Source organism: Aphanomyces astaci (assembly GCF_000520075.1).
Source record: "Aphanomyces astaci strain APO3 unplaced genomic scaffold supercont1.33, whole genome shotgun sequence".
NCBI classification, from domain to species: domain Eukaryota; phylum Oomycota; class Saprolegniomycetes; order Saprolegniales; family Verrucalvaceae; genus Aphanomyces; species Aphanomyces astaci.
Genome location: NW_009798296.1, coordinates 38,871 through 63,531, shown reverse-complemented (window position 1 = coordinate 63,531; position 24,661 = coordinate 38,871). Strand labels below are relative to the sequence as shown.

At 47.4% G+C, this 24,661-nt stretch overlaps 8 protein-coding genes across 8 annotated transcripts; 6 read left to right on the top strand and 2 right to left on the bottom strand.

Moving 5' to 3' along the window:
• Positions 1 to 2,358: 2,358 nt before the first annotated feature.
• H257_11245 (TKL protein kinase) lies at positions 2,359 to 4,391 on the top strand. The gene is made up of 2 exons (XM_009838131.1): positions 2,359 to 2,802; positions 2,861 to 4,391. The coding sequence occupies exons 1-2, from the start codon at positions 2,506 to 2,508 to the stop codon at positions 4,250 to 4,252; spliced, it is 1,689 nt and encodes a 562-aa protein (XP_009836433.1). The 5' UTR covers positions 2,359 to 2,505; the 3' UTR covers positions 4,253 to 4,391.
• Positions 4,392 to 5,637: 1,246 nt separating this feature from the next.
• Positions 5,638 to 6,419, top strand: H257_11244 (hypothetical protein; the record flags this gene model as incomplete). The annotated part of the gene is made up of 3 exons (XM_009838130.1): positions 5,638 to 5,988; positions 6,035 to 6,166; positions 6,222 to 6,419. The coding sequence occupies 3 exons, from the start codon at positions 5,638 to 5,640 to the stop codon at positions 6,417 to 6,419; spliced, it is 681 nt and encodes a 226-aa protein (XP_009836432.1).
• A 509-nt stretch (positions 6,420 to 6,928) lies between these two features.
• On the bottom strand, positions 6,929 to 7,806 carry H257_11243 (hypothetical protein; the record flags this gene model as incomplete). The annotated part of the gene is made up of 3 exons (XM_009838129.1): positions 6,929 to 7,066; positions 7,125 to 7,171; positions 7,491 to 7,806. 3 exons carry the CDS (start codon positions 7,804 to 7,806, stop codon positions 6,929 to 6,931), a joined length of 501 nt encoding a protein of 166 aa, XP_009836431.1.
• A 959-nt stretch (positions 7,807 to 8,765) lies between these two features.
• Positions 8,766 to 9,547, top strand: H257_11242 (hypothetical protein). Its single transcript, XM_009838128.1, has one exon. The coding sequence runs from the start codon at positions 8,872 to 8,874 to the stop codon at positions 9,256 to 9,258; it is 387 nt and encodes a 128-aa protein (XP_009836430.1). The 5' UTR covers positions 8,766 to 8,871; the 3' UTR covers positions 9,259 to 9,547.
• H257_11241 (hypothetical protein) lies at positions 9,547 to 10,225 on the top strand. Its single transcript, XM_009838127.1, has one exon. It carries the CDS (start codon positions 9,693 to 9,695, stop codon positions 10,185 to 10,187), a length of 495 nt encoding a protein of 164 aa, XP_009836429.1. The 5' UTR covers positions 9,547 to 9,692; the 3' UTR covers positions 10,188 to 10,225.
• A 348-nt stretch (positions 10,226 to 10,573) lies between these two features.
• H257_11240 (hypothetical protein) lies at positions 10,574 to 16,293 on the top strand (the record flags this gene model as incomplete). The annotated part of the gene is made up of 13 exons (XM_009838126.1): positions 10,574 to 10,639; positions 10,711 to 10,773; positions 10,832 to 10,936; positions 11,002 to 11,099; positions 11,172 to 11,345; positions 11,389 to 11,639; positions 12,045 to 12,206; positions 12,344 to 12,447; positions 12,774 to 13,230; positions 13,663 to 13,877; positions 14,186 to 14,501; positions 14,869 to 15,601; positions 16,016 to 16,293. 13 exons carry the CDS (start codon positions 10,574 to 10,576, stop codon positions 16,137 to 16,139), a joined length of 2,868 nt encoding a protein of 955 aa, XP_009836428.1. The 3' UTR covers positions 16,140 to 16,293.
• Positions 16,294 to 16,306: 13 nt separating this feature from the next.
• H257_11239 (hypothetical protein) lies at positions 16,307 to 17,210 on the top strand. The gene has a single exon (XM_009838125.1). The coding sequence runs from the start codon at positions 16,617 to 16,619 to the stop codon at positions 17,058 to 17,060; it is 444 nt and encodes a 147-aa protein (XP_009836427.1). The 5' UTR covers positions 16,307 to 16,616; the 3' UTR covers positions 17,061 to 17,210.
• Positions 17,211 to 17,838: 628 nt separating this feature from the next.
• On the bottom strand, positions 17,839 to 24,498 carry H257_11238 (hypothetical protein). Its single transcript, XM_009838124.1, has 10 exons — positions 24,060 to 24,498; positions 23,648 to 24,000; positions 22,036 to 22,696; positions 21,267 to 21,440; positions 20,826 to 21,010; positions 19,948 to 20,362; positions 19,497 to 19,646; positions 18,512 to 18,830; positions 18,096 to 18,217; positions 17,839 to 18,033 (listed from the first exon to the last, which is right to left on the bottom strand). Exons 1-10 carry the CDS (start codon positions 24,393 to 24,395, stop codon positions 17,932 to 17,934), a joined length of 2,817 nt encoding a protein of 938 aa, XP_009836426.1. The 5' UTR covers positions 24,396 to 24,498; the 3' UTR covers positions 17,839 to 17,931.
• Positions 24,499 to 24,661: the final 163 nt, after the last annotated feature.

Below are 24,661 nucleotides of genomic sequence, written 5' to 3'. Positions count from 1 at the left end.
CCTATTGGCTAAAATATGACCAATCAGACGAGAATGAGAAAATGTTGAAGCATATATTTTATTTAAAATAGAATCCATCTGATTCACCTGCGATTACAAACTTCTAAATATTTGAGAGGTCCACCATGCGCGAGCTTCCTGTCACGAGGTGGCAACTCACCAGCCCTCTGGGTCCTGTGTCTCCCGTCCTGCGCCCCTCCTGCCTCTGGCACCAGTGGTTTTCCACCAATCACAGGCATGCATAAGCCTGTTCTTGGTCTAGCTGCTCACTTCTTGTTCCTTCTTTGTGAGCCCACGTCTTCCTCTTTGTGTTTATTATGGCCGGGACGCTTGGCCTAGCGTCCCTGGTTAGGCCCCGAGGTTACCTTCCTCGACTCCTTTTCTCATCCTTTCCCTTTTCTACATGCCTCTGGCATCCACCTCTTTTCCCTCCTCTTGATACTTCCACGCCTCTGTACTACTCCGGAGTACATAGTACCACCCTATCGGTGCCAGTTGCTGTGCTACTACCGGTAGCTTCGCAAAGCTTACTCGAATTTAAACTTTGAACTCCACTGAGGCAGCATGACCGCATACCCATATCGAATATGCAATCATGTATAACGACTCGTAGATAATTGGGTCGCATCTTGTCTGGCAGGTGCGTCCTGGATGGCCACTGCACTGTGGGCACAAGTGCTATTTGCCCAAGTTGCATTGACCTTTCCGTGACCAACACCGTTCGGGCCAAGCCGGACAACCTACTTGAGATGGCTCTCATCCATCTCGTCGGTCCACAATATTGCTTCTTGTGCTTTCGTCCCATCGTTCATCGAACACCAACCCACGGGCATTTTTCGACTTGTCGCTACAGTCCGAAACAAAATTATAGACGCACCCCAAAATACTCAAGTTTACAATGAAAACAATGCTTTGGTCAGCAACGATCAATCACAAGGACATTCAAACAGTGCTTTCAGTATTTGGCAGCAAAGTCGACACGGTGCTTCTTGTGCTCGGTGATAAGTCGTGGGCCCGACCGGTTTGATGTATATTGCAAATTTTGACATACGAAGCACACGAATAAATGTCATTTGGGTTACTTTACCGTCTAGTGCTACAGTAATCTGCCTATACGGCATTCCTTTTCGTGTGGCAAGCCTGAAAATCCAGCTCGTTTGGTCGTCCTCGGCTGTTGCAGATGGGCAATGTAGGTGCGTACGAGTTTGTCGCTAGGTCCCAGAGCATTGGCGATCCAACGCAACGACTTCCTGAGGGTGAAATACGCCTTTATTTGGCCCTTTTCGTCTTCGGTGATGCTTTTGCCGTGTGGCATGCTGAAATCGTGGTTTGGGTGTCGAGAAGTCATGTATGTGACATGCAATTGCTTGTAAGCATTTGGTTTACTTTAAAAAGTGCTGATTGGTTAAATAGTTATTTGCTTTTACGTTAGTCGAATCAAAAAGTGTGTCTATAGTTTTGTTTCACCCAAAAGTTTGAAAATTGGATTTATTTTCTTACTAATACTCCGGAGTACATGACTTAAGTTATTCTATGGGTTGACTGCAAGCACTGAATGTCCTTATGATTGATCGTTGCTGACCAAACCATTGTTTTCATTGTAAACTCGAGAATTTTGGGGTGCGTCTATAATTTTGTTTCGGACTGTAGAAGTCGGTTGGGAAATTGATTTTCCCAGCTCATAACGTTACCGTTAACTTCGTCACTCTAACAAGAGGTCTACTAGACGTTGTCGATTGCCGAACTGATCATTTGAACGATCACAACAAACTTCGTCACTGAACAAGAGGTCGAGTAAATTTACTGCTTAACCGAACTTCGAAGTATTACACACATCATTACATCCGAAGTTTAAAGTCTGAAAATTGATTTTACGACTTGCTAACTGTAAATCGATTGAACTGTAAAACGTAGTATTACTATCCGAGTGGGTGAAAAGTAGTACAGTTGTAATAGAACTTGGTGCAGTATTATCCATTCATCGATATTTTGACCGGATAAAACATGTGGATGTCGTTTAGGATTGGGCGATGGACGTCCCCACTAACTTGACGTGTACAGTAGTGTATCCGGACATGCTCAATGACCAACGACGCACCAAGTGATGTCAATACATACTATACGTATAGTACCAATCAGGGCACTTGGCCAATTTTATGATAATATTTCGGTTTATTTAAATCGAAATATTATAATTGTATACTAGTATTGGACAAAGTAAACAATAGCTTTTCGTACATTACAACTGTACGTACGTCCATACAACCCAGCAGCACAACGCTAGAGTGACACACCAGTGGCAAGAGAGCTGTCAATTCCACGTTTATTCAATTATCGAACTTTAATACACAGATCAAGTGCATATAAAACCAAAATATTAAATGAGAGAGAGTCCTATCCACTCTCCGTACATACGGCTCTGTGATTGGCTGGGTCCTTGCGATGCATACACAATAGCCAGTGTAGAAGCAGCGGTGTTGAGTTCCTCCGGCCAACTAACTCCTCATGCGCGTGTACTCGTGCTTCCTCGCCGTGGTGATGACCTCGTTCACGATGGCCCAAGACACAGACCCCATCTGCCTTGGATTTAGGGCGCCGTACGATGCGGCGGTGGCAAAGTGCGAAGCGGCACTTCGTGTCCGCCCAGGACCTCCCATCGGGTTGACATCTCAGCTTGAATTCTGCAGAGTTCCGGAATGCAAGGCCGCGATCGATGCGTCCCTCCAGTGGAAGGCGCAGGCTGCTGCCGTGAGCACATGCAAACCCCTCGGCGTTCAAGTGTGGCCGGGTCTGTGGTGTGCGGTACGACGACCGCCATTTCTCGATTTTCCGCATATCTCACGTGCTGCTTGTCGTGCAGGCCGAATGCATCAAAGCTGTCCCGCTCTACTCGAACGCGTCCTTGACATATTGCAACCAGAGCGCGGTGGCGCAACAAGAAAGCTACTGCCATGCATGCGAAGCCATGTTTCCTCTGCACAAGTCCATGAACGAAATGTGCGCGTTCAACAGCGCCACGCCCACGTCGTACATTTCCGCCAACTTGAACAACTTTGCCGCTGCCATGACGTTTTGCCGCACAACGTTCAAGAACATCGTGTTCAACTACCCCACAGACCCAAACGTCATCCTCGCGTCGACGTCCACGACGACCTACATTGGGATCGGCGCAGGAGTGTTGGTCCTCGTCCTGATTGTGGTCGGCGTTGTGATTTATCGGCGACGGCAGCAAGCGGGGAAATCGACACCGGCCACGAGTGGCAGTGGCGGGTACTACTCGAACAACGGCACGCCTACCCACGGCAGCGGCACGTACAAGGGCACCACGACCCACGGCGGGTCCGTGGCCAACGACATTCGCTTCGATCCGGACCTGGCGCGCTTCCGCATTCCCCAAGAACACATCCAGAACGTCACGCTTCTGGTCAAGGGCGGGTACGGCGTCGTGTTCCGCGCGACATGCCACGGCGAGGACGTCGCGATGAAGCAGCTGTTGCCGTCCAAGGCCAAGGATCAACATGCGATCCAAGAGTTTATGAACGAGATTCGGCTGTGTGCGCGCCTAGAACACCCCAAGATCGTCAGGTTTGTGGGGATTTCGTGGTCGACACTGCACGATTTGGCCGTGCTGAGTGAATTCATGGCCAACGGCGACGTGACCGACCTGCTCAAGGCCGAACGCAAGCGGTCGCCCAAAGACCGCGTGTTCTTATGGGACCCCCGCCACAACAACTTTGGCACGTCCAAGACGGCGGTGGCCGCCGATGTCGCCGACGCCTTGTGCTTCCTGCATTCGTTCATGCCGACGATCATCCATCGTGATTTAAAGTCGAAGAACGTGCTGATGGGCGCCAACTGGGACGCCAAGCTGAGCGACTTTGGGATTTCCCGCGTCGCAAGCCACGACAACACCATGACGAGCAACATCGGCACGGTCGCGTGGATCGCGCCTGAAGTCCTCACGGGAGGACACTACTCGGAGAAGGCAGACATATATAGTTTTGGCGTGTTCCTCAGCGAACTCGACACGCTAGAGTCCCCGTACGCCGAAATGACTGAGAAGAACGCCGGCGGGTTCTCCAATGCACGCATCGCCATGATGGTCAGTGAAGGTGCGCTGCAGCCTACATTCACAGACGTCGTGCCAAGCCCCATCTTGGACCTCGCTCAAAAGTGTCTCTCCTTCCGTGACGTCAATCGACCCACGGCCCGGGACGTCGCCGCCACCCTGCGCGCGCTTTGTAAAGTGTAAAGAAATCGAAGCCTCACTTGAAGTCATACTAGTATATGATTCTTGTGAGACAAATCCAACCAGCTGGTTTGGCACCCATGATTCTGATTGGTTCAAAAGTACTATTGTCGATTTCATACAAATTTCGGGAGGGGGTGCAATCGAATCGCGCCAACCAAACCGATCCACAATCGATCTGATTGGTTGTTGAATTTCATTGAGAAGATGTTGATTGGCTAATAATTTTGAGCTCATCGGAGGTAGCCAATCAAATCGATTTAAGATTCCAACGAGAAACCACGCCACAACACAATGAAATTTCACTCGAAAGCACAATAGTATTCAGACAAACAACTGTTCCATTCTTCCCTGCAATAACGCTCTGGAACATCATCGGTTGATAGGATATGATTGCTGCCTTTTGATTCTTTGCCAAATCTATCTACATATCCATCGATCGATTTCTATTGCTATTGGCGGTTGTTCTTGATTGCCTTGGAGACACGTGAGCGCCGCCGCGTCTTCAACGACAAACAAGATGTCAGGTGAATCACCACAGCCGGGAGATCGAAAGTCTAGCAGTGCGTTGGCGTCGGACACAGCATTGAGGTTGTACCGGATGTCTGGGATACTGTAACTGGGCGCTCAACGTACTAGCTTAACGCACGCAGGCAGCACTAAGAAATGACGTCGCTGTCACTCCATCATTGTTGTGATTGATGAATATCCGAATAATATTTACAGATATTTGTGAGCAGAACGCCAACGCATTCGTGCAAGAAATGGTATGTTTGATAACTACTACGTAGTATTCCCTCTGACGCAAAAAGCATGGTTCAAACACTTGCAAAACCTCTCAATTGTTTCTGAACCCTTTGAACCTGCTTTCCGTGACACTATTTAGGACTCTTGGATGGAATCACTGATCCCAAAATTGGAAAAGCACAAATCACAGAACAATCCTCTGAATATGCATACTCGTAGCCATACAACGCGGAAGGTTAAAATAGTACGTCAACACTTGGCATATCACTTTATATAGAGGTATATCATATATGAAGACCTGTATACAGCTGAATTGTACGAATTATCAACATAATTCGTGGATTGCCCTGAAAATTGTCTACAATGTAGGGCACTTCAGGATTCAAAAAGGATGTCTCAATCAGGAATTATGGTCATTCTCCGACAAACAAAAAGAGTTGTAAGAACCTGTTCCGACCAATAGGATAAGAATGACCAAGAATGATCCAAATTTGTAATTCACGTCATTCGCTATCTCATTCTTGTCCACCAGTGTAGATATTATTCAGTCTTCTTGGCCCAAATTGTGACCAATCATAGCACAGTCGCATTGGAATACATTGTAAATTTCCATCAACATGCTTCTAAAACCAATGGTAAAGATGACCGAGGCCCAGCTCCTCGAGCAAGTTCAGCTGCTTCAGCAGCAGCTGTCGCATCAACCGCCGCAGTTGCAGGGAGACAACGACGTCGCAGCTACGACAACGCCCAAGAAACGTATCTCAACCAAACCTTCCACGTCTAGCATTGCATCGTCGATGGCGACAAGCCTTGTTGACACGGCAAGTGAGGCCCCGGTTGTGTACACGCATACCATGGTAAACGCACTACTCGAGCTACGATTCACTGGATTTCGCGCATCGTTTAATGCCGACCTGTCCAGCAAGCAACTGCATGTACTCTGGGAAAAACTTGCCTTACGGTTTTACATTTTGACTGAACAGCCGTGCCAGGTTCCAAATATATCATACGTATTGCAAAGATCTTATTATACACTAGGTCTCAGTCGATTTACTCAAGAACAAGTTACGAAAGTTGCGGTCGGAGTTCGTTGCGATCCAGCATAGCTTGACAGCCACTGGCAACGACGAGTTGTCGACCCCCCCCCAAGCCGAGCTACTACTCGGAGTTGTTGGTTGCATTTGCGGATTTGCATGGGCTCGGAGACATCGATTTTGGCATGGAGCGTTCCCCCAGTGCTAGCCCAGGCGCCGAAGACGACGTCGAAGTGCTAGAGGATTTGTATGCCGCTGGCTCCATGCAACAAAACAAGCGGAAGGTTGAAATCGACTTGGAGATGCAGCGCCTGCGCCAAATGCGCAAGAAGCAGCATCCAGACCTTGCGGCAGGGCTCAATAGCCTCGGAGAAGCACTGGCGAGTTGACTCATTGAGACAGCCAAGATGAATAACTCCCGCAGCTCTGGCGTGGACGTGTCAGAACAAATGACAAAGCTATTGGATCTTATGGTGGAAACGAAAGCCAGCATCGATAAAACCAATGAAGTCAACGACAAAATGCTCCAGCTTCTCCAGGGTAAATTCTATACATTACAACAATTTGAAATGTAATTGTTATGGTCTTCTCCAAAGTAAATTCTAAGTAATACAATAATTTGAAATATAATGCATGTTTGTGCAATGTAATTAATAAGGCGATGAAACGATGCGAAGATGCGATATAGATGAATTATACTTATATACTAACATGTTGGCTTAAATACAGCTTGATCATATCCCGAGCGCGTTTTGCAGGTGCACCATCGACTTGGTTCAGCTCCTCATCGAAGACTGTGTCGCCACCGATGTGCATCCACTCGGGGAAGAACTCGGGTTCGAAGTTATCCAACTCCTCATTGAATTCAATGAACCAGTTATGAAACACCAAGGATACTTCAATCAGGCGCGCCATGTAGCTCGTCGATGTTGGAGCAGCTCAGTCTAAAAAAACAAAACTTGTTCTTCCAAAGCCCAAATGCGCGCTCGACGACCATGCGGCTGCGACTGTGGATCGTGTTGTAGTGCACTTCGTCCTGGGGCATATCCGAGTAAATCGTGTATGGGGTCATGAGGTGTGAATACAGCTTGTACCAGCGTCGCCAAGAAAGCAGCCACCCCCAGGGACTCTTTGGTGGCACCTTTTTCCAAATATCGAGTGGTTAAAGAGCGCCTTAACGTTCTGACTTCCAGAGCGCAACGAGTATGACTTGAATTTCATCCGATGATCAACTACAGCTTGCATATTGAATGCTGGAAACCCCGTGCGGCAGTACCACCCAGTGAAGCAGTGAAGTCTTCAAATCGTTTTATTGATATCAAACTGCCGTCGATGGCGCCGTAGGCATTGGGAAATTCTTACGCTTCGAACCCTTATGTCCTCCCATAGGGCATGTGTCGTTGACACCGAGATGGTATCCAACACGCAACAGAGTTGAACAACAGCAAGCACTTGATTACAATACTCGTACGCTCTGGTCTTTGAGATGCCAAAGAATGCTGCCGTCGACTCGTAGCCGTCTGAGTGAGGTAGGTAGTTAAGGGTGCAAGCTACGCGGTCATCAATGCCAATTCGATTGAACGTGGGTCGAGGGCATCGCAGGTGCCGCGTGAACCATGCATTAAGGGAAGTCGTAGATTTCACAAGCAACCACGTGTTGTTTGGAACAACGAAGTTGTTTTCAATGGGTCCACGGTTGCTGCGGCCGTCGAAGGGTGTAAGAGCAGCTGTCACCGCGGCGAGAACTGCTGCACACACGGCGGTCTCTTCGTCCATTAAAATGCTCTTTGTTGAGAAGATGCTTCTGATTGGTTAGACATATATTTATCTTTGACCAATCATGATCCACTATCTCCGGCCGCCACTAGAATGACCCTGGATAGGTCGGCCGATAATTATGGTTCAAGAATGAGGCGGAACGTGTTTTGATTGGCTCTACCCCATTCCAAAAGTTAGTCGGAACAGGTTCTAACGTTATTGCAACAATTGGCATTCTACGTTACTCCAAATTGCTATTATAATACCGGTAGTGTTTCTTAACTGTAAAGTGGCATGTTGAAATTCGTATTAGTTCTTGGTGTTGATGGAAAATGAGCTAATAAATGAGTGGAAATAAATATTGTCGATTTTCTTCAAATTTCCCAATTTTGCATTGTTCGTTCAATCGAGCACAAATAGAGCCAAGACATCTGATTGGTCATTATCCACTTCGCCCTTTCCAGTAAATGGATTGTAGCCAATCAGCGACAAGTAATTTCGGATTGACCAATGGGAGAGATTGGTGCTCGATTCGCTCGATTGAACGGGGTCCGGAAATTCATACCGAATCTCCAATATCCATGGGCTGAAAACAGTTCCGAGCCACTTGATTTTATCCAGTTACCTCTCGAAACGGATATGAAAATGCAGATGATTGGTTGATAATTTCAGATCTACCAATCATGTACTACTAGTATATCGTGGCATGGAACCATGTTGCCATGGAACTGCGCCCATACATTGCGTGTGTTGCCCACACTGTGTAGCACCCCGAAGCTATATTGTAGTTCGTATAGTTCCAGTATAATTGATGCAGTAGTAGAGTACACACTTTATTCACCTTCAGAAGCAATCGAATACTACTATTCAGTGATGTCAGTATGTATTCTTTAATCAAGATAACCGTATTCATTGCACACGTTTCTGCATTACACTTGCACCAACAGGATTCCGAAAACAGGAATATAAAAAATTCACTTGTAATTTGTATCCACGGCAATATTAATTAACGATAACTCAACGCCACATCTTTGTCGACCCAAGCAAGAATCCACGAAAACCAGTGTGCAACTCGACCTCATCATGGACGTTCAATCCGACGCCAATTACAACGCCGTGCACGACGCCAAGACGCCGAAAGTGCAGGCACCGACGGCGTCCAACAACAGCCACCGCCAAGAAGAGGAACGCCCCGACTACAAGATCGTGTGTTGCGGCAACAACTGGCTCGACTTGATCCTCGTGCCATTCACTGCCATCGCCCTGTACGGCGCCATGATCGGGCTCTCGCTCTTGGTCCTGTGGGCGGTGTTCTTGACGTCCTCGAGCGGGGCTGCCCACTGGATGTTCTTCTTTGCGTGGTTGACCGGTGTCATCGCAGTTGTGATCTCGGTCCAAGTCGCCCAGTACGAATCGTACCTCAAGGCTGAACATGCCAAGAAGGATGTGGCTGAAGGCACGAATGCATAGATGCATCTGCCTTTCCTCGCATTCCCTCTAAAGTTAAACATCTTCTTGTGTTCCGGTCGATTGTTCGCGGGCACCCCACACACAGTCGGGCTGTTCATGTCCTTGACTAATCCTTGGACGAGCGGCAGGTCCCTCGCACATGGATATCAGTCGTGTCCAACGACGCACGCATCCACTCGTCCATAGAGCACTCGACATAGATGATCCATGGGCCATCGCATGCGCTCGCCGCGGCCTGCCCGTGGTTGTGCATGTTTGTCCTTCCAGGGCTGCATCTCATCCATGCTGCGACGAAATCAACATGGTCGTTGTTAGCGTCAAAATATCCAACGGCACGCGATCTTACCACCTATAAATAGCCCACAATGGTGGGGGTCTATAATTAAATCGCTGTATCGAATGCGGGTATAATCGAATCTTCCATTGAGCACGCCATGGCCACCACCAGCACCGCGACGGAGAACCCCATTGCTTCCACCTCTGTGACCATCGACATTGAAGCGCCAATCCCCGCGGATGCTACGGCCGCCGCCGCTACGAGCACTACTGCGGCGGCCACTACTACCACCACCCCCTCGGCTCCCACGACAACGCCAGACGGTGGCAAATCCAAGGCCCCCGCACCCAAGAAAAACTATCGCCACGTCCAAGACGACTACAAGATCGCATGCTGTGGCAACAGTTGGCTCGACTTGTTCCTCGTACCGCTCACTGCGATCGTTCTGTACGGCGCCATGATTGGGCTATCTCTCTTGGTCCTGTGGGCGGTGTTCTTGACGTCCACGACGAACACCGCGCATTGGATTTTCTTCGCCGCGTGGCTACTGGGTGTTATCTCAGTCATCATTTCCGTGCAAGTTGCAGAGTACGAAACATACCTCAAGGCCCAACAAGTCAAGAAGCAGGCTTCCCACGATACCATCGCATAGAATCACCCAATTCTGTAATATTATACTTCATACGCACATCACATCCATGTCCACTTCGTAATCATCTATAGCTAGCAACGATTCAGATGGCCAAGAACAGCACGAGCAGGACTGCAACTCCACGCAAATCAACTAGAACACTTCGGGTACAGTACATAAACCGTCAGTAGCACTCTCATACTGCTCCCTTCATCACCATAGCGTATGTCTCTTCCATCACGCCCGAGATCGTCGACACATGGAGCGACAAGCATCGACCTTCCTTGTCAGAGAGACGACGTCGGCGTTGCTTGTTGGCGCGCAATTTGAAAACTGGGCCAACAATCCGGATAATTGCATTCCGGATAAACGGAAACCACCGCAATGGGAGATTTTGTGCAGTCAAGATGAACAAGTACACGGAAGTGACGTTTGAGCTGTTTGAAGATGCTATTCGGGCGCTATATGGGCAGGTGAGAATGAACTCGACGCGCGGAATCGCCATGGAGAGAGGCATGCTGAAGGGGGATGATGGCTGCCGTAGGATGGACCGGAGCAGCAGCGGCTCGCGAACGAGTACCTGGTGCATGTTTGGAACCAATGCAAGGTAGCCAATTCATCTTGCTTCGTTGGCGACGAGAACGTTGAGCATGACGTCATGACAGCAATCGTGGGAGTATGGATTGCGTGTGTTGGTGCGCCCTGTGGTCCCCGGACAAGGAGATCCCACGCAGACACAGTACTTTTGCGCCAACATGTTGTACGGCAAGGTAGGTGGTACATACTCCCTCGAGCGGTCCATCGAAATGCCTCTCATCGGATATGTTGTGCTTAGATCCGACAAGAATGGTTTGGTCTCACCACGGGCGAGCAAGAAGCCATTCAGTTGCAGGTGGAGCTGCTCATACAACGCATTCGCAGTGGATCCCTCAGGTCGCCAAATCCCCTCCCATCTCGCCCCTGTCCTTTCTCTAACGTGGACTATCCCATTTATCTCGCATGTAGCTTTGCACCAATCGTCCTCAAGCGCATTTGCATGGCGATGACCGCGCTGTCCCTTGCCACCGACGGCGGATGCGCGCGCTGTGTCACCGACTGCACACAGCACGTGTCATCGCTCGTGGACGTCCACGTGTCGCTTGAGCTGCTCACGAGTTTGGTGGACGATACAGACGATGCGTAATCTGCGTTTCCATGTGTATCTCTCTTCATGAAACACTAGGTACCTCCCGCCCAGCCGCAAGGACGCGCTCGTGCTCGAGATCACCGACGCCAGCGCCGTCGTGTTCCCATTCGTCGCCCGCCTCTTCGACACGCAGCAGCTCTCCTCGGACGTCCTTCGCTTGAACGGCCTCACGTGTCTGCGCGTGTGGATCAAAGCCGCCGGCTTCTCCCTCGCCAAACTGTACTCCAACATGCCTGCCGTATTCCAAGCCCTGCTGCAAGCCCTGCACCATCCCCAAACTGCCCCGGGTATATATATATATTCACTCAAATTTGGCCGACTTTTGGGCTAATTCTTTGCCAAATCTATCATCGATCGATACTACTTTGTACTGCATAGCTCGTCTCGTGTCACACTAATTTCAGTCATATACACTAATTCAATGTTGTTGCATTTGTCGAATGTGAGTGGATGATCATTTGATTGGCTACTTGGTTCGTGTTGTGGGTTTTGATTGGTCGATATATATCATCGATTGTCTGTCGACGATTTGGTGATTCTGCTCATTCGATCCATGCTCTTTCCATTGATTGGTCCATCTGAATATTGCGTGTCCGTGATTGGCTATTTTCCAATCGATTGCCGTGGAATTTGAACCAAACTTGCCTTGTTATATACGAATATCCTGAACGACTTAAACATTGTATATGTAGGACCCGTCAAGGAAGTCGTGGTGTGCGCTCTCATCTTGAGCGACGCCCTGGAAATCAACGAGTACCCTCCCGCGACGTCGAAGGACGCGGCGACGGCGGCGCTCCTCTCGACTCTGCTCACATGCCAGCCCACGATCCAGTACTACCTGCTCCACGATGCCCGTATGTGTTGATGTTTATATATATATATATATATATATATATATATATACCCGTTTTGTAAATGATGCTAGTATAAGAGAGATGTACCTTTCAAGTGTGTATATTCAAGACCATATCCTCATATATTGCATGTGTAGAGGTGGCGCACGCCATCACGACGCTAATCAGTACGTTGGGGGAAGCCGAACTCGACTGGCTGGTCCTTGGTAGCCCCGACGCGCTTGCATTTTCAGATCTGGTGGTATGATGTACATATATATATATCCCCCTATTTATCGTCGATTCTATCTATCATTTATCGTATATATATATATATATATATACGGAACGTACCTATGTTCATGATATATACTATTACCCCCCCCTATTTATCGTCGATTCTATCTATCATTTATATATATATATACTATTACAACTCCACTGACAGAATGAATGCGCGTGGAAAAGGACGTGATAATACCATCCATGTCCCTATTATTTGTGTATGCTATTTAATATATATATATATTTCTCTCTCTTTTTGCATCCATATCTATATATCTATTTCATCGATTTGTGGCTCCGTAGTTGACCCTAACAAGCCAACCCCGTCGTCAAATCGCATGTCTGACATTCGACGTATGGCTCGGCATCCAAGACTACCCCGTCGCATCCCGCCACGTGGCATTCCAAGACGCCGCCTTTCGTCGTCTGCTGCACACTCTGGTGCGTCAGTCTTGTGCCAGTGACGACGACGACGAACCAGACGACGATGTGACGGCCTTCCGACTCGCCGCCACAGACCTCTTGGTGGCCATCCATCACCTCCTCAAAGCCTCGTTTGTGGCCGACATGGTGCACTTGATCACGTCATCCAAAGTAGCCACGGAAGCCGCCATGTTTGCACTCACGGCGGTCTCATCCGAGCTCAAACTGCGCCTCGCAGACGACCTCCCGACGCAGCAGATGGTGCTGCACCTGTGCACGTCCATCCTCTTTGCCGACGTCACGCCGTCTGTTGTTGTGGTGGCGTCGGCGTTTCTAGGTATGTTCGATACATATATATATATATGGATGAGTGATTCGAATCTTTTTTTTTGGTTTGGCCGGAAACGAGAGAGTGTGAAGTATTTTTTATATTCGCTAGACACTAACTTTTAACAGTCGCCGCATATGGTTTGTCGAATCACAAAAAAATATATGGAATCCCTTGCTGGAAGCTTTTGATTGGTTGAATATACAATTGTCCTTTCTGTAATAGCCAATCAAATAACCCACTCAAAAATGGATTAGCCAATCCTAGCGTCGATGATTCGTGATTCGATTCGCCCTGGTCTCGACAAATAGCCACATATATATAATATAATAATATTTGCTCCATCTAGTTGTGTGTATCTGTGTGTCTATATATATATATTCACTTGATTTGGGATATACAAGGGAGTGTATGATGAACATTGGTGGATGCATTGAGTAGGTAATTTGGGTCCGTTGATTCATGCGCAGTGGACGACCCACGGCGCCGCCGACACGTCGCTCTTGGACGCGACGTTCCAGTACTTGTGCTTTGGCATGACCGTGTCCGTCGCCAGCTCCGCCGCGTGCAGAGCCTTCAACATCCTCTGCGCCTCTTGCACGTCGATACTCAGCCAACGACACGAGATTGTATCCACGGCACTTGGGTCACTCCATGTACGATGCAACTCGTCAGATTGGACACATATTGCCACATTGGACATGTATTATTGCCGCCATATATATCGGACATATATTTCCAGATCGGACATTTTGCCATACTGCCAGATTAGGCATATTGCCAGATGTTTTGCCAGTTTCGACGCATACTGCCAGATTGGACATATTGCCAGATCGGACATATTTCCAGATATATTGCCAGATGTTTTGCCAGTTTCGACGCATATTGCCCGATTGGACACATATTGCCAGATTGGACATGTATATGGAGCACACTTGACGTATAATTGTATATTGCATGATAGGCAAGTTTGGGCCATCTGGACAAGCAAGATCGGCAATGGGTGGTCGAAGGCGTGGTGCGCGTGGCGGCGGTGTCTGCGTGGGGTCGTCTGGCTCTGGAGCAGCTCCTCCACTCGATCTTTATCCGCCTCGCGGTGCCTTCGTCCCCCACCCCATCGCATGTGCCCATGGAACTCCACGCCCTCGGCACCGTTCTTCGCTTCCTGGACGCGCCATCTGCTGCGGCCGGTGGACCCGCTCTTACCCAGCACGTGGTCGACTTGAGCTGGCCGCACATCACTCGCGTCGCGTCGGCTGCTCCGTCGTTGCCATTGGACGGTACTGTTCTACTGCTTGTTTGATGATATATAATAGTATTATTGTCTGTGGATGACCCCAAAGCTGAATATATATGTACTGATTGGTTCTCCAACTCTATCGATTCGGTGGGACGGCATGTTGTATTGTCTATCTTTTACTCAAAATGTAGACTTTTGTGCTGAATCGCCAAATCTATCGATCGTTTCGTTGTACTGAATTTTGTATGTAAACAATTGTCCTGTGGTAATCACACTAATATATATAAATATATATATACCATACCATATACAACACTACTACTGTACCATATCGATTGAATACAAATAATATTATATATATATATATACCATTTCGTGTGTATATTTCTAACTCTAGTATTCTATAGTGGTCGATGCTCTCTGCGATGTATTTTCTGCGACGCTGCACGCGATGAAGCACACGCCAGCGTTTGTTTCGTCCGTGGAGTGTTGGTCCTTGTTATCGTGGATCGAAGGCCACTCTGTGACATCGTCGGCGGCGATCCCGTGCGCCATCGTCGCAGTCGAGTTATACAGCTCTCATCTTGCACCATCATCACCTATCATGCACGTCATCGTGGCCATTGGACACGACGTGATGACCCACTGCCAATCGGTGCCGTCGCCCCGCCATATCCCCGACCTCATCCGCGCCTACTTTGAGCTCGTCCAGCGCGCATTGGTGTTTTGCCCATCGAGCATCGTGTCAGACGCCGAGTTTCCGCCCATATTGCACCTCGCCATCGCATGTCTGATGGATCTCAACCAGCGCGAGGCCCTTCGAGCGGTCGTTGTGTTTGTGAATCACGTGGTGGCCAAGCGCGAGGCGCCGCCCCTCGTCCAGTTCCAATCCATCGTGGACACTGTCCTCACTGCGCAACTTACGCCGCTGTGGGTCGCCATCATGACACTGCTCACGTCCACGGGCCCCACTACGGTGCTGCCCACCGTGTCCCATCTGGCATTTGGTCTGCTCACGGCATTCGGAAATGATATGCACATGGCGGCGGTGGCCGACGCAATGTTAAGCCAGCATCACTTGTTTGAGTCCACGCCCTTGTCATTGAGTGATCGTCGACAAGTGCTCTCGGCGTGGCTCCAGTACGTTGTTGTATCTACTCATTTTACTAGTAGTACTAGTAGTATACATATAGTTTTTTGCACTGGCCACGGAATTGATGTTTCGCAAATACTAGTAATCGATTGGACATGGATCTGTGAGGGATGGATGGATTGATTCCTACTAGCGTATTCGATTGACATATGTATAACTGATAAACTTATCCTAGTGGCCACAAACTACACTAAACGATGATTGGTTGAAATGTCTACCGAGTGAAGTTTGATTGGCTACGACATTTTCAAATACATGTGCAAATTAAAGCGGATTTGAAAATCGTGTTTTAGCTGGAAAAATGATCAAACCATGATGGATGATGTCATCCTTTGTTACGAATGTATCTGTTTGAAATGATATATATATATTATATATATATATGAATGTTCTGTATGTAGGTACACGACCAACTACGAAGAGCGCAAGTTTACCGCGTTTGTCAAAGATTTCGCCAAAGTATGTCGAAAGGAACTGCCCGTGGAGCATTTGGTCGACCATTTCGTGGCGTTGCAAGACAAGTAGTAGTATTCCAGAGTGTCCTGCACCTAGTACGATCCTCCCATGATGCTTTAAATACCGGTAGTCCCATATATACTACTACTAGGCTTGGGTAGTAATTACCATTTTCTTGTACGTATACGAAACGTCATATAACGTATACATACCAACTACTCGATTGATTTCGTATATCGGAGTAGTGTCTTTTAACAGTAAATAGTGGTAGTCCTGTATATACTACTAGTACTACTAGGCTCGGGTAGTAATTATCCTTGTCTTGTACGTATACGAAACGTCATATAACGTATACATACCAACTACTCGATTGATTTCGTATATCGGAGTAGTGTCCTGTGTCATGCAATCACCGAGGACGGATGCTGTTGCAGTAGTGGAGATGGAGGGAGCCTTGTGGACGCATCCTTCAACATGCGATACGGTTGAGAGCGCGATGGATGCGTCCAAGGTCCAGGAGACTTGGCTTCCCCCAGGAGTTCGCCAATGCGCTTGTGCTTGGCGACACGGCCGTCGTATGTAGTTCTCGCGTCCATCGGATGTGGTGACAGAGGAATGAGGTCGCATACGTGGGACGGTGGCTCGTGCTGCTGCTCGTCAGTCCAGGCTGCAAGATGTTCGTCGGCAAAGAGCGTGAATGAGGTGGTAGTAGAAGTCGATGCAGTTATTGCGCGCTGTCGTCGAGACGCATGGAGTGCCTCCATGAGGTCGAGGAGGGAACTGGTAGGTGGAACTTGTGTGGAATGTACTGGCAACGCTGCTTGGGCTGGGGGAGTAGTGGGGTACAGGACGAGAGTCGATTCGCCCCATGCGGTGACGACAGACAACCGCCGCCGAAGCAAGGGCGACGTCGACGTGTGTTTGTACGACGTGGAGGTGGTTGTTGAGCTACTTGTAAGATCCCAGTGGTCGCCAGCATCTTCGACATAGTCGTACGCTGCGTTACGTAGCTCCATGCCTCTGCATCCTCCATGACCTCGTCCATCTGCCTTGTCCTTGCTTACGTCACGGCGGCGGCGAAGGTGGCGCCGTCGAGACGAACCATCATCGTAGGGCCGACACGATGCCATTGGAATTATGTGTTGTTTTCCATGTCGGAGATTTTCTTCGCATTCGATTTTTGTTCAGCTTTCTGGTCTGTGATTGGTTCATCCCACCAGCGTTCAACCAATCAAAAGCGCGTAATTTATCCCTTTGAAAAATCGAAACCGTGGGTTTTGGTGTCATGGAATGTCCGCGTCCCCACGACGTAGCTAGCTGGTCGTGCCGCATAGAGATGCGGCGGCCTCTCAGCGTCATCATGACGCCGCCACTCAAGCAAGTGTATATGACAACATGCGCGTATTCGATTCATCGCGGGACTAGTACTCGGACTGTGATCGATCGCTACTACCTCGATCTTACGACCAAGTTCATTCACACAACATCAACGCGTGGTTTCTATGTTGCTCGCACCAGGGAGTACTACTACATACTGTAGTACTAACGACCGCTCCTATCATCTTGTCGATGAAAGCGTCATCTATGCAGCCCCTCGTCTAACTTTAGCGCGCCTGTTCCCGATCGGCGAAACAGGCCCGAAATATGGACGACTGACTGGTCACTACCGTCGACGTTTCTTTGCACAGTAGTACTACTACTAACGTGACTAGTAGCTACTACGACTGTACTGTATGCCCACTGACTGCTACTACTAGTACATACTATTAATTGTACTAGTATAGTTGGATATTACCAGTACTACAGTACGAACGCGCCTATTTATAGAGCAATAACTACTAATTCAAGCATGGTTCCATCTTCATGTTGAACGCTTGGCGCGCTTCTTGGCGGGCGGGTGGGTCTTTGCGCCGCCCTTCTTGCGCTTCAATCCTGCTGCCACGTCATCGCCGTCAGAGTCATCCTATATTGTCCATATTGAACCACCAACCCCATATATATATCATGATGATGTATATATCGTACATTATCCTCCGAGCCAGCTTCGTCCTTGCCTTCCTTGTGCATTTGACGGTACTCCAAGTCGGCCGCTTCCTTGACCGCGTCCAGATCATCCGCGCCGGCCGCCTGCGCTTCCTTCACGCGGGCTACATGGACATATTAGTCGTCTTATATGGTTGGATAACATTCAAACCATTTAAAATGGACAACACACAACATATTTCAAATCACCAATCCATGAACCAGAAATTAGTGTGAGACTTGAAATAGTCTGTGGCCCGCACAACACTCCACACAATTCGTGTGTATGACTTCAATTAGTGTGAGAGGGTCGACATTCATTTCATTTTGTACACCAAAACATACTAGTAGTCTCAACCACGATTCAGTACATCGTCACATATATACGGAATTAGTGTATGCCTGCAATTAGTGTGTACCTTTGACAAACTCAAGGCGATCCTTGGCTCTCTTGTTTGAGAACCATGTCTTGAGCTGTCTCTTGGTGATGCCGCCGTCGCCTTCCGCATTAAGCTGGTCCTGCAGCTGGTCCATCACGGGGTTGGGCGGCCGCGCCGTGGATTCGAACAGCGCGCTCATCCGCTCCACCTGCTTGTCATTGAAGATGCGTCCATTCGACTTGCCCGGTTTCGCCGCGCTAGTAATACTACTAGTACTAGTCGCATGCCCCTTGTCGTCGTCGTCCAGGTCGTCGTCACCCATGTCGTCGTCGTCCATGTCGTCGTGCTCCCCCATGTCCTATCGGGACATTTGGTTATAACGTGGTCATTTTCGAATAATATAGGATATTATTACGCAAAGAAATACATGGTGGTGAAAAAATGATATTCTAGCCAATCAAATCACATGTTGGACATGTTTGAACCAATCAACGCGCATTATCAACGTTTGATGACCAATACCGGTCCAAACAAAACGTATATCATTAGACATATATATTAATGTCTACAGATATACTTTGAGCTTCTTCAATATATATATATATATATATATATATATATATATTGAAGAAGCTCAACATCCAGCACAAATCGATTCTCCAAGCCAAGGGCAAGTCGTCCCTCTCTCTTATTTTAGCCAACCCAACTCTACCGTATTTGTTTCACCATGAACGATATAAAACGCAACTAGAACGGTATAATATCCAATTTCAATCGAATGATATATTGTGATATTTCGCTATAAGTTTATCTAATACTATATTGAATGAACGCTGGAGTTGTTCTGATTGGTTGAATATACAATTGTTCTTTCTGTATGAGCCAATCAAATAATCCACTCCAAAATGGATTAGCCAATCATAGCGTCGATTCGTGATTCGATTCGACGGGGTCTGGAAATTCATAGTATCGAATCAATAGTTTGAATATATTCACACTCTTGAACATGGTCACATGTACGTACTCCATGATCGCTAACATGTCCATCTGGGAGCGGATGGCCGGCCGCCTTGCGCTTGTAAAACCAGCTTCGCACGTGCTTGTAGTCGAGTGGATCGCCTTCGTTCAGCGTCGACGCCAGCTGCACCAACGTATCTTGGTCTGGCGAGTCGTTCTATATAAACAATTTAAACAATTATACAGCTGAGGCTACTATCCAAGGAATAATATAATTATATACACGAAACAAGATCATATATATTAAAAGACCAACCAATAATAGGTTCGCTTTCTATATATATATATATATATATATACATCCACTACGAACAAAGTCACACACTGGAAGAACGAAGCACAATAGATGCTACTACTCAAACGTCGTTCAAATATAATATAGGGTAGTAAACAAACATTGATGGACCATATATATATATACATTGATGGACCATATATATATATATATATATATAGACCTCGTGGAACGCGCGCTCGAGTGTTTCGACCTGGTCGAGTGAGAACTCGACGTGGTGGCAACTACTAGCTTGATAGTAGGCGTCTGTAGTAGCCTGGATAACCTCGCTCAGTTTCGAGGCAAGGCGCACCACATCCTTGTTGTGCTGGTGAGCCTTGGCTACGAGTCGCAGCTGTCGGTCCAGTCGGGTGTCGAGTAGCACGGGCACCGGCAGCTCCACCGACAGCAGCAGCTCCAATATATCCATCACACACTCGGGGGCAGCGTCGTCTTCAACTAGCTTGAGCAGCGTCAGCTTCAAATGAGTCACTTGGTCCTTATTGAGAGGGTGCGGCCCCAACGGCTTGCCGTTCATGTACAGGCGATCCCGCGCCAATTGAATAGCACGACTGCGTTCGTCTTTGATTTCGTCCTCACTACACACAGCAGGGAATGATATATATGTGTAGAAACGAGAAAATGTGTATATATATAGATATATAGACACGTGGTGTGGGAGGTGGATAATGTCAAGAGCATATGTATATATATATATGATGGTCCGATTTGTAAAGGTGGACTAGACGACGACGCAAGGTATATATATAGATATATAGAAGCAACGAGATGAAATATATGTGATTTAAAATATTTCATATCGATGACGACAAAAAAATACAAACATCGTACACGACAACCACGCATAGACATAGACGCCAGTATAGTTGAAATAATATCCATGTCGTGGATAGAAAGTACATATATATATATATATATATGATTCAAATCGAGGAATGGTAAACCAAAGTACATATATATATATATATAAATCATACATGCGATTCCAACCAAACACTATCCATCTATCACAAATATATATATATATATATCCAATAATACCTGAGCCCAGCCTCCCGCGCCATCTTGACTGCTTTGCGCACGGACGCCACATGGTCCATCCGCAGACGCTGCTTGGCTTTGACAGGTTTCTTCTCTGGGGACGATAGACTGGTGCTGGTCGTGATAGCTGCGATAGAGTACGGATGATGATGGGATGGAAGAGGGGGCGGAGGTGCGAGGTCCTCCTATCAAAAACAATAAACTGTCACATTTCATATATATATATCCTATACAACAACACCAAGACCTGTCACATTTGATATATATACACACATTTGATATCTATTTCCTATACAAAAACCAAAAAAACTGTCACCTATTTGATATATATATCATGATATATATCAAATAGGTGACAGTTTTTTTTGGTTTTTGTATATATATCATGATATACAAAACCACCAACACCTGTCACATTTGATATATATATATATTCCGTACCGACGCGGGCGTGTCGCCAATGAGCTGCTCGGCCTCCTCCATGATGTCCATGGCGCCGGAACTCGTTTCGCGCATTTTGGCCACGCGCCCCTCGAGCACTTCCTTGGCTTCGTCAATGTACCCCGCCTTCATCTTCTTGACGCTTTCCGAATCCAGGCCAGACGTGTCCACGTCCTAATAGATATATATATATATTCCAGACGTTTTTTTACATATATATTATATATATACGTTTCATATCTGAATGAAAAGCCAAACGATAACAAACATTCGTCGGGTGTTGGTCCTGTGGCTATATTTTGTCGCCCCAATAACACACTAATCAAAACTGTCGCTTGAAACGATATATAAATATATATATATATATAGGTCGTATTGATAGTATCTACTATATATCCATGTAGACTCGTATACTTTCCAATCGCGCCATCGAATAATAATCACGCAAAGAAAAAAGATCAAGCGACCCCCCTCCCTTTATCAAGACCACCACTCTCACATCAAACACACGCCATCAAACGACATACATTCTCCAAACTTTCTTTATCAATGATTCATTTCTATATATATATATATAAATCCATCCTGAATATTATCCAATCAATAAAAAATCAAACAAATGACCTACACTCTCCCACCCAAACGACATACATTCTCCAAACTCTCTATATCAATGATTCATTTCTATATATATAAATAAATCCATCCTGAATATTATCCTACCAATAAAAAAATCAAACAAATGACCTACAGGAGCCATTCATCTTACCTTCATTTTGATTCGCATGTAATCAAGTCGTTCCTTGGCGCGTCGGTTGTCAAACCAGATGCGGATCTGCTTGACGGCAATCCCTTCGGGCTGGAGGTCGGCGTCGGCGTACGCGGGGGAGTTGATGATTCGGTACATGGCGTGGATCTCGGAGCTTTCGGGGCGGCTGCTCTTGGCGTACCAGTCCTCTAGCTTGGCGATTTGGGCCGACGAGTACAGCCGCGACGCGCCGCCTCCCGTTTTAACTTTTAGTTTGGCTTTATGCATCTCCTTCGCTTCTCGTTCGAGGGTCCGTTGCTCCAGGTTGGGCGGGTACTTGACGTCTTTTATCAGGTCTACTTCGGTCTGCACGGCGTGGTACTGCAGTGTGTACACGAGGCTTTCTACTTGACTCAGCCCTGCCGCCAACTTGCGCAAGAGCACGAGATGGTCCGATGAAGCTTCCTCCGAGATCGATATGTGGTCGGGATTCGTGTCATTCGTGGCGTCGTTTCGAGAGTGATGGTGCTGAGAGTGATGGGCTTTTAACGAAGTACATGATGGACCCAAGTGCTGCTCCACGTCGTGCTTGAGGGATTGAGCTAACGTGAGCAGTTCCTCGCCCTTTTCCAACACGAGGCCGTTGAACTTGCGCCCAGCTTTTAACGCGACTTCGACCAACCTACACAGCATATATATATATATATATATATATTTATATATATATTTATATATATGGTCAAGTCGATTTTTGAAATTATATATATATATTGTCAATCGAATGCGCAGAATCACCAAATCAGCAGACGATCGAAAATCGACCAATCAAAACCCAGATCAATAATCAAGTAGCCAATCAAAAATTATCCACTTTTCGACCAATGCCACATTGAATTCGTGTGTGACTTCAATTAGTGTGACATTGGGCGATTTTTACGTACACAAGGTAGAACAAATCGATAGATTTGGCGAATCAGCACAAAAGTCCAAATTTTGGGTAAAAGATAGACAATATATCGTCAAGTATCAACTGGACTGTGTAGTAGAGTATATATATATATGGACACCATTGGCAGCGACAATATCTTTTTTGCAAGACAAACTAAGAGCATAGTCATACCAACGTCACTTTGTCGACGTGAACACATGTCACAAGTTTGAAATCACCCTTTAAAATATATATCTATACTATTTCGTTCAGAATATATATAATCACAAGAGACGTTATAGAAACCCAGTATGAAAACCCTCGAGTAGAATTGAACCCAAAACAACCTAATATATATATATATATATATATACTTCAGTGTTATATTGTCCACTCGGTTCAAAAAGTAGAACTATTGTTGTGCGACGCAACAAACGTACAGAAGAATCGGCAAAAGAATGTAGCCAATTAGATTGCAGGAAACCAGCATACACCAACGCCGAATTAGTGTATGTGACTTGAATTAGTGTGATACCAATCACCACACGACGGCACCTTTTCACATACAAAACTCAGTACAATCAATCAATCGATAGATTTGGCGAGTCAGCATACAAATACCCAATGCCGATAAAGCCAAGGGACATGGCAGCATACAGGAAAGCAACCACCACCACCAGATGCGAGAAATCGTGGGAAGGATACCTGGCGTACGACTCGTCGGTGGCTTTCGGCGTCGAGGACGAAGCGGCGGCAGCGGCACTGCCGGATGGTTTGCTGCGGGACGGAGGGGTCGCTCGAGGGTCGGACGACGGCGGACGCCGCCCCGCGGCCTTTCCCTTGCCCTTGGGCGTGACCACGATCTTCTTGATGGGCTCGCAGTCGGGACAAAACCATTTCTTCAAGTGATTCGTTTGGATCAACTTGGCGTACTTTTGACGAAAGCACGTCGGGTGGAACCGCACGCCGCATTGCGCGCACACGAGCGCGCGCTTGGCGTTGGACGTGTCTTCCTGGCACACCTCGCACACCGTGGACGACAGCGTTGCCTTGGGTTCCTACGATCAACAAGTGTACGTTGAACGACGATGACGACTGACTGCGGATCGATGAGTACCTTGCGGAGGTTGTCGTCGTCGTCGTCGGCAGCGTGGGTGTCGGCCGCGGCAGCATTGCGAAGCGACGCCTGCTGTTCCTGCTTGACGAGCAGTTGCTCGAGCTCGTCTTCGTCCATGTCGTCATCGTCTTCGGAAGGGGCATGGGACCGCGGGTCGTCGTCGTCGTCGTCGTCGGACGATTCACTTGCATCACTCAGCGGCGCCGGCTTGGCCTTGACCAACGATGCCAAGAGCGACGAGCCGGTGCTGATGGATGGCGGCAGGTCTGTGGCGGAAGGCTGTGTGGGCAGCGGCGGCGGCGGCGCGTCGTCGTCGGTCGAGTACTCGGAACTCATCTTGAAAATGAGGGGCCGTGGTAGTTTTCCATTGCCCGTTGGGGTTTATTTATAATGCGGCGGTGGAACATGGACGGTATACTGAAACCAAATGAAGTCGAACCAAATATTATCATTAACCCCACCACATGCACCAAAATGACAGACACATGCACAATATTAAATGTTGGAGGTTCTTGCAACCACGTCTAGAGTATGAAACCTCTATAGAATGATACGACTTGGTATGCATTTTAAAAGGGATGTTGTAGTGTGGTGACAGTACA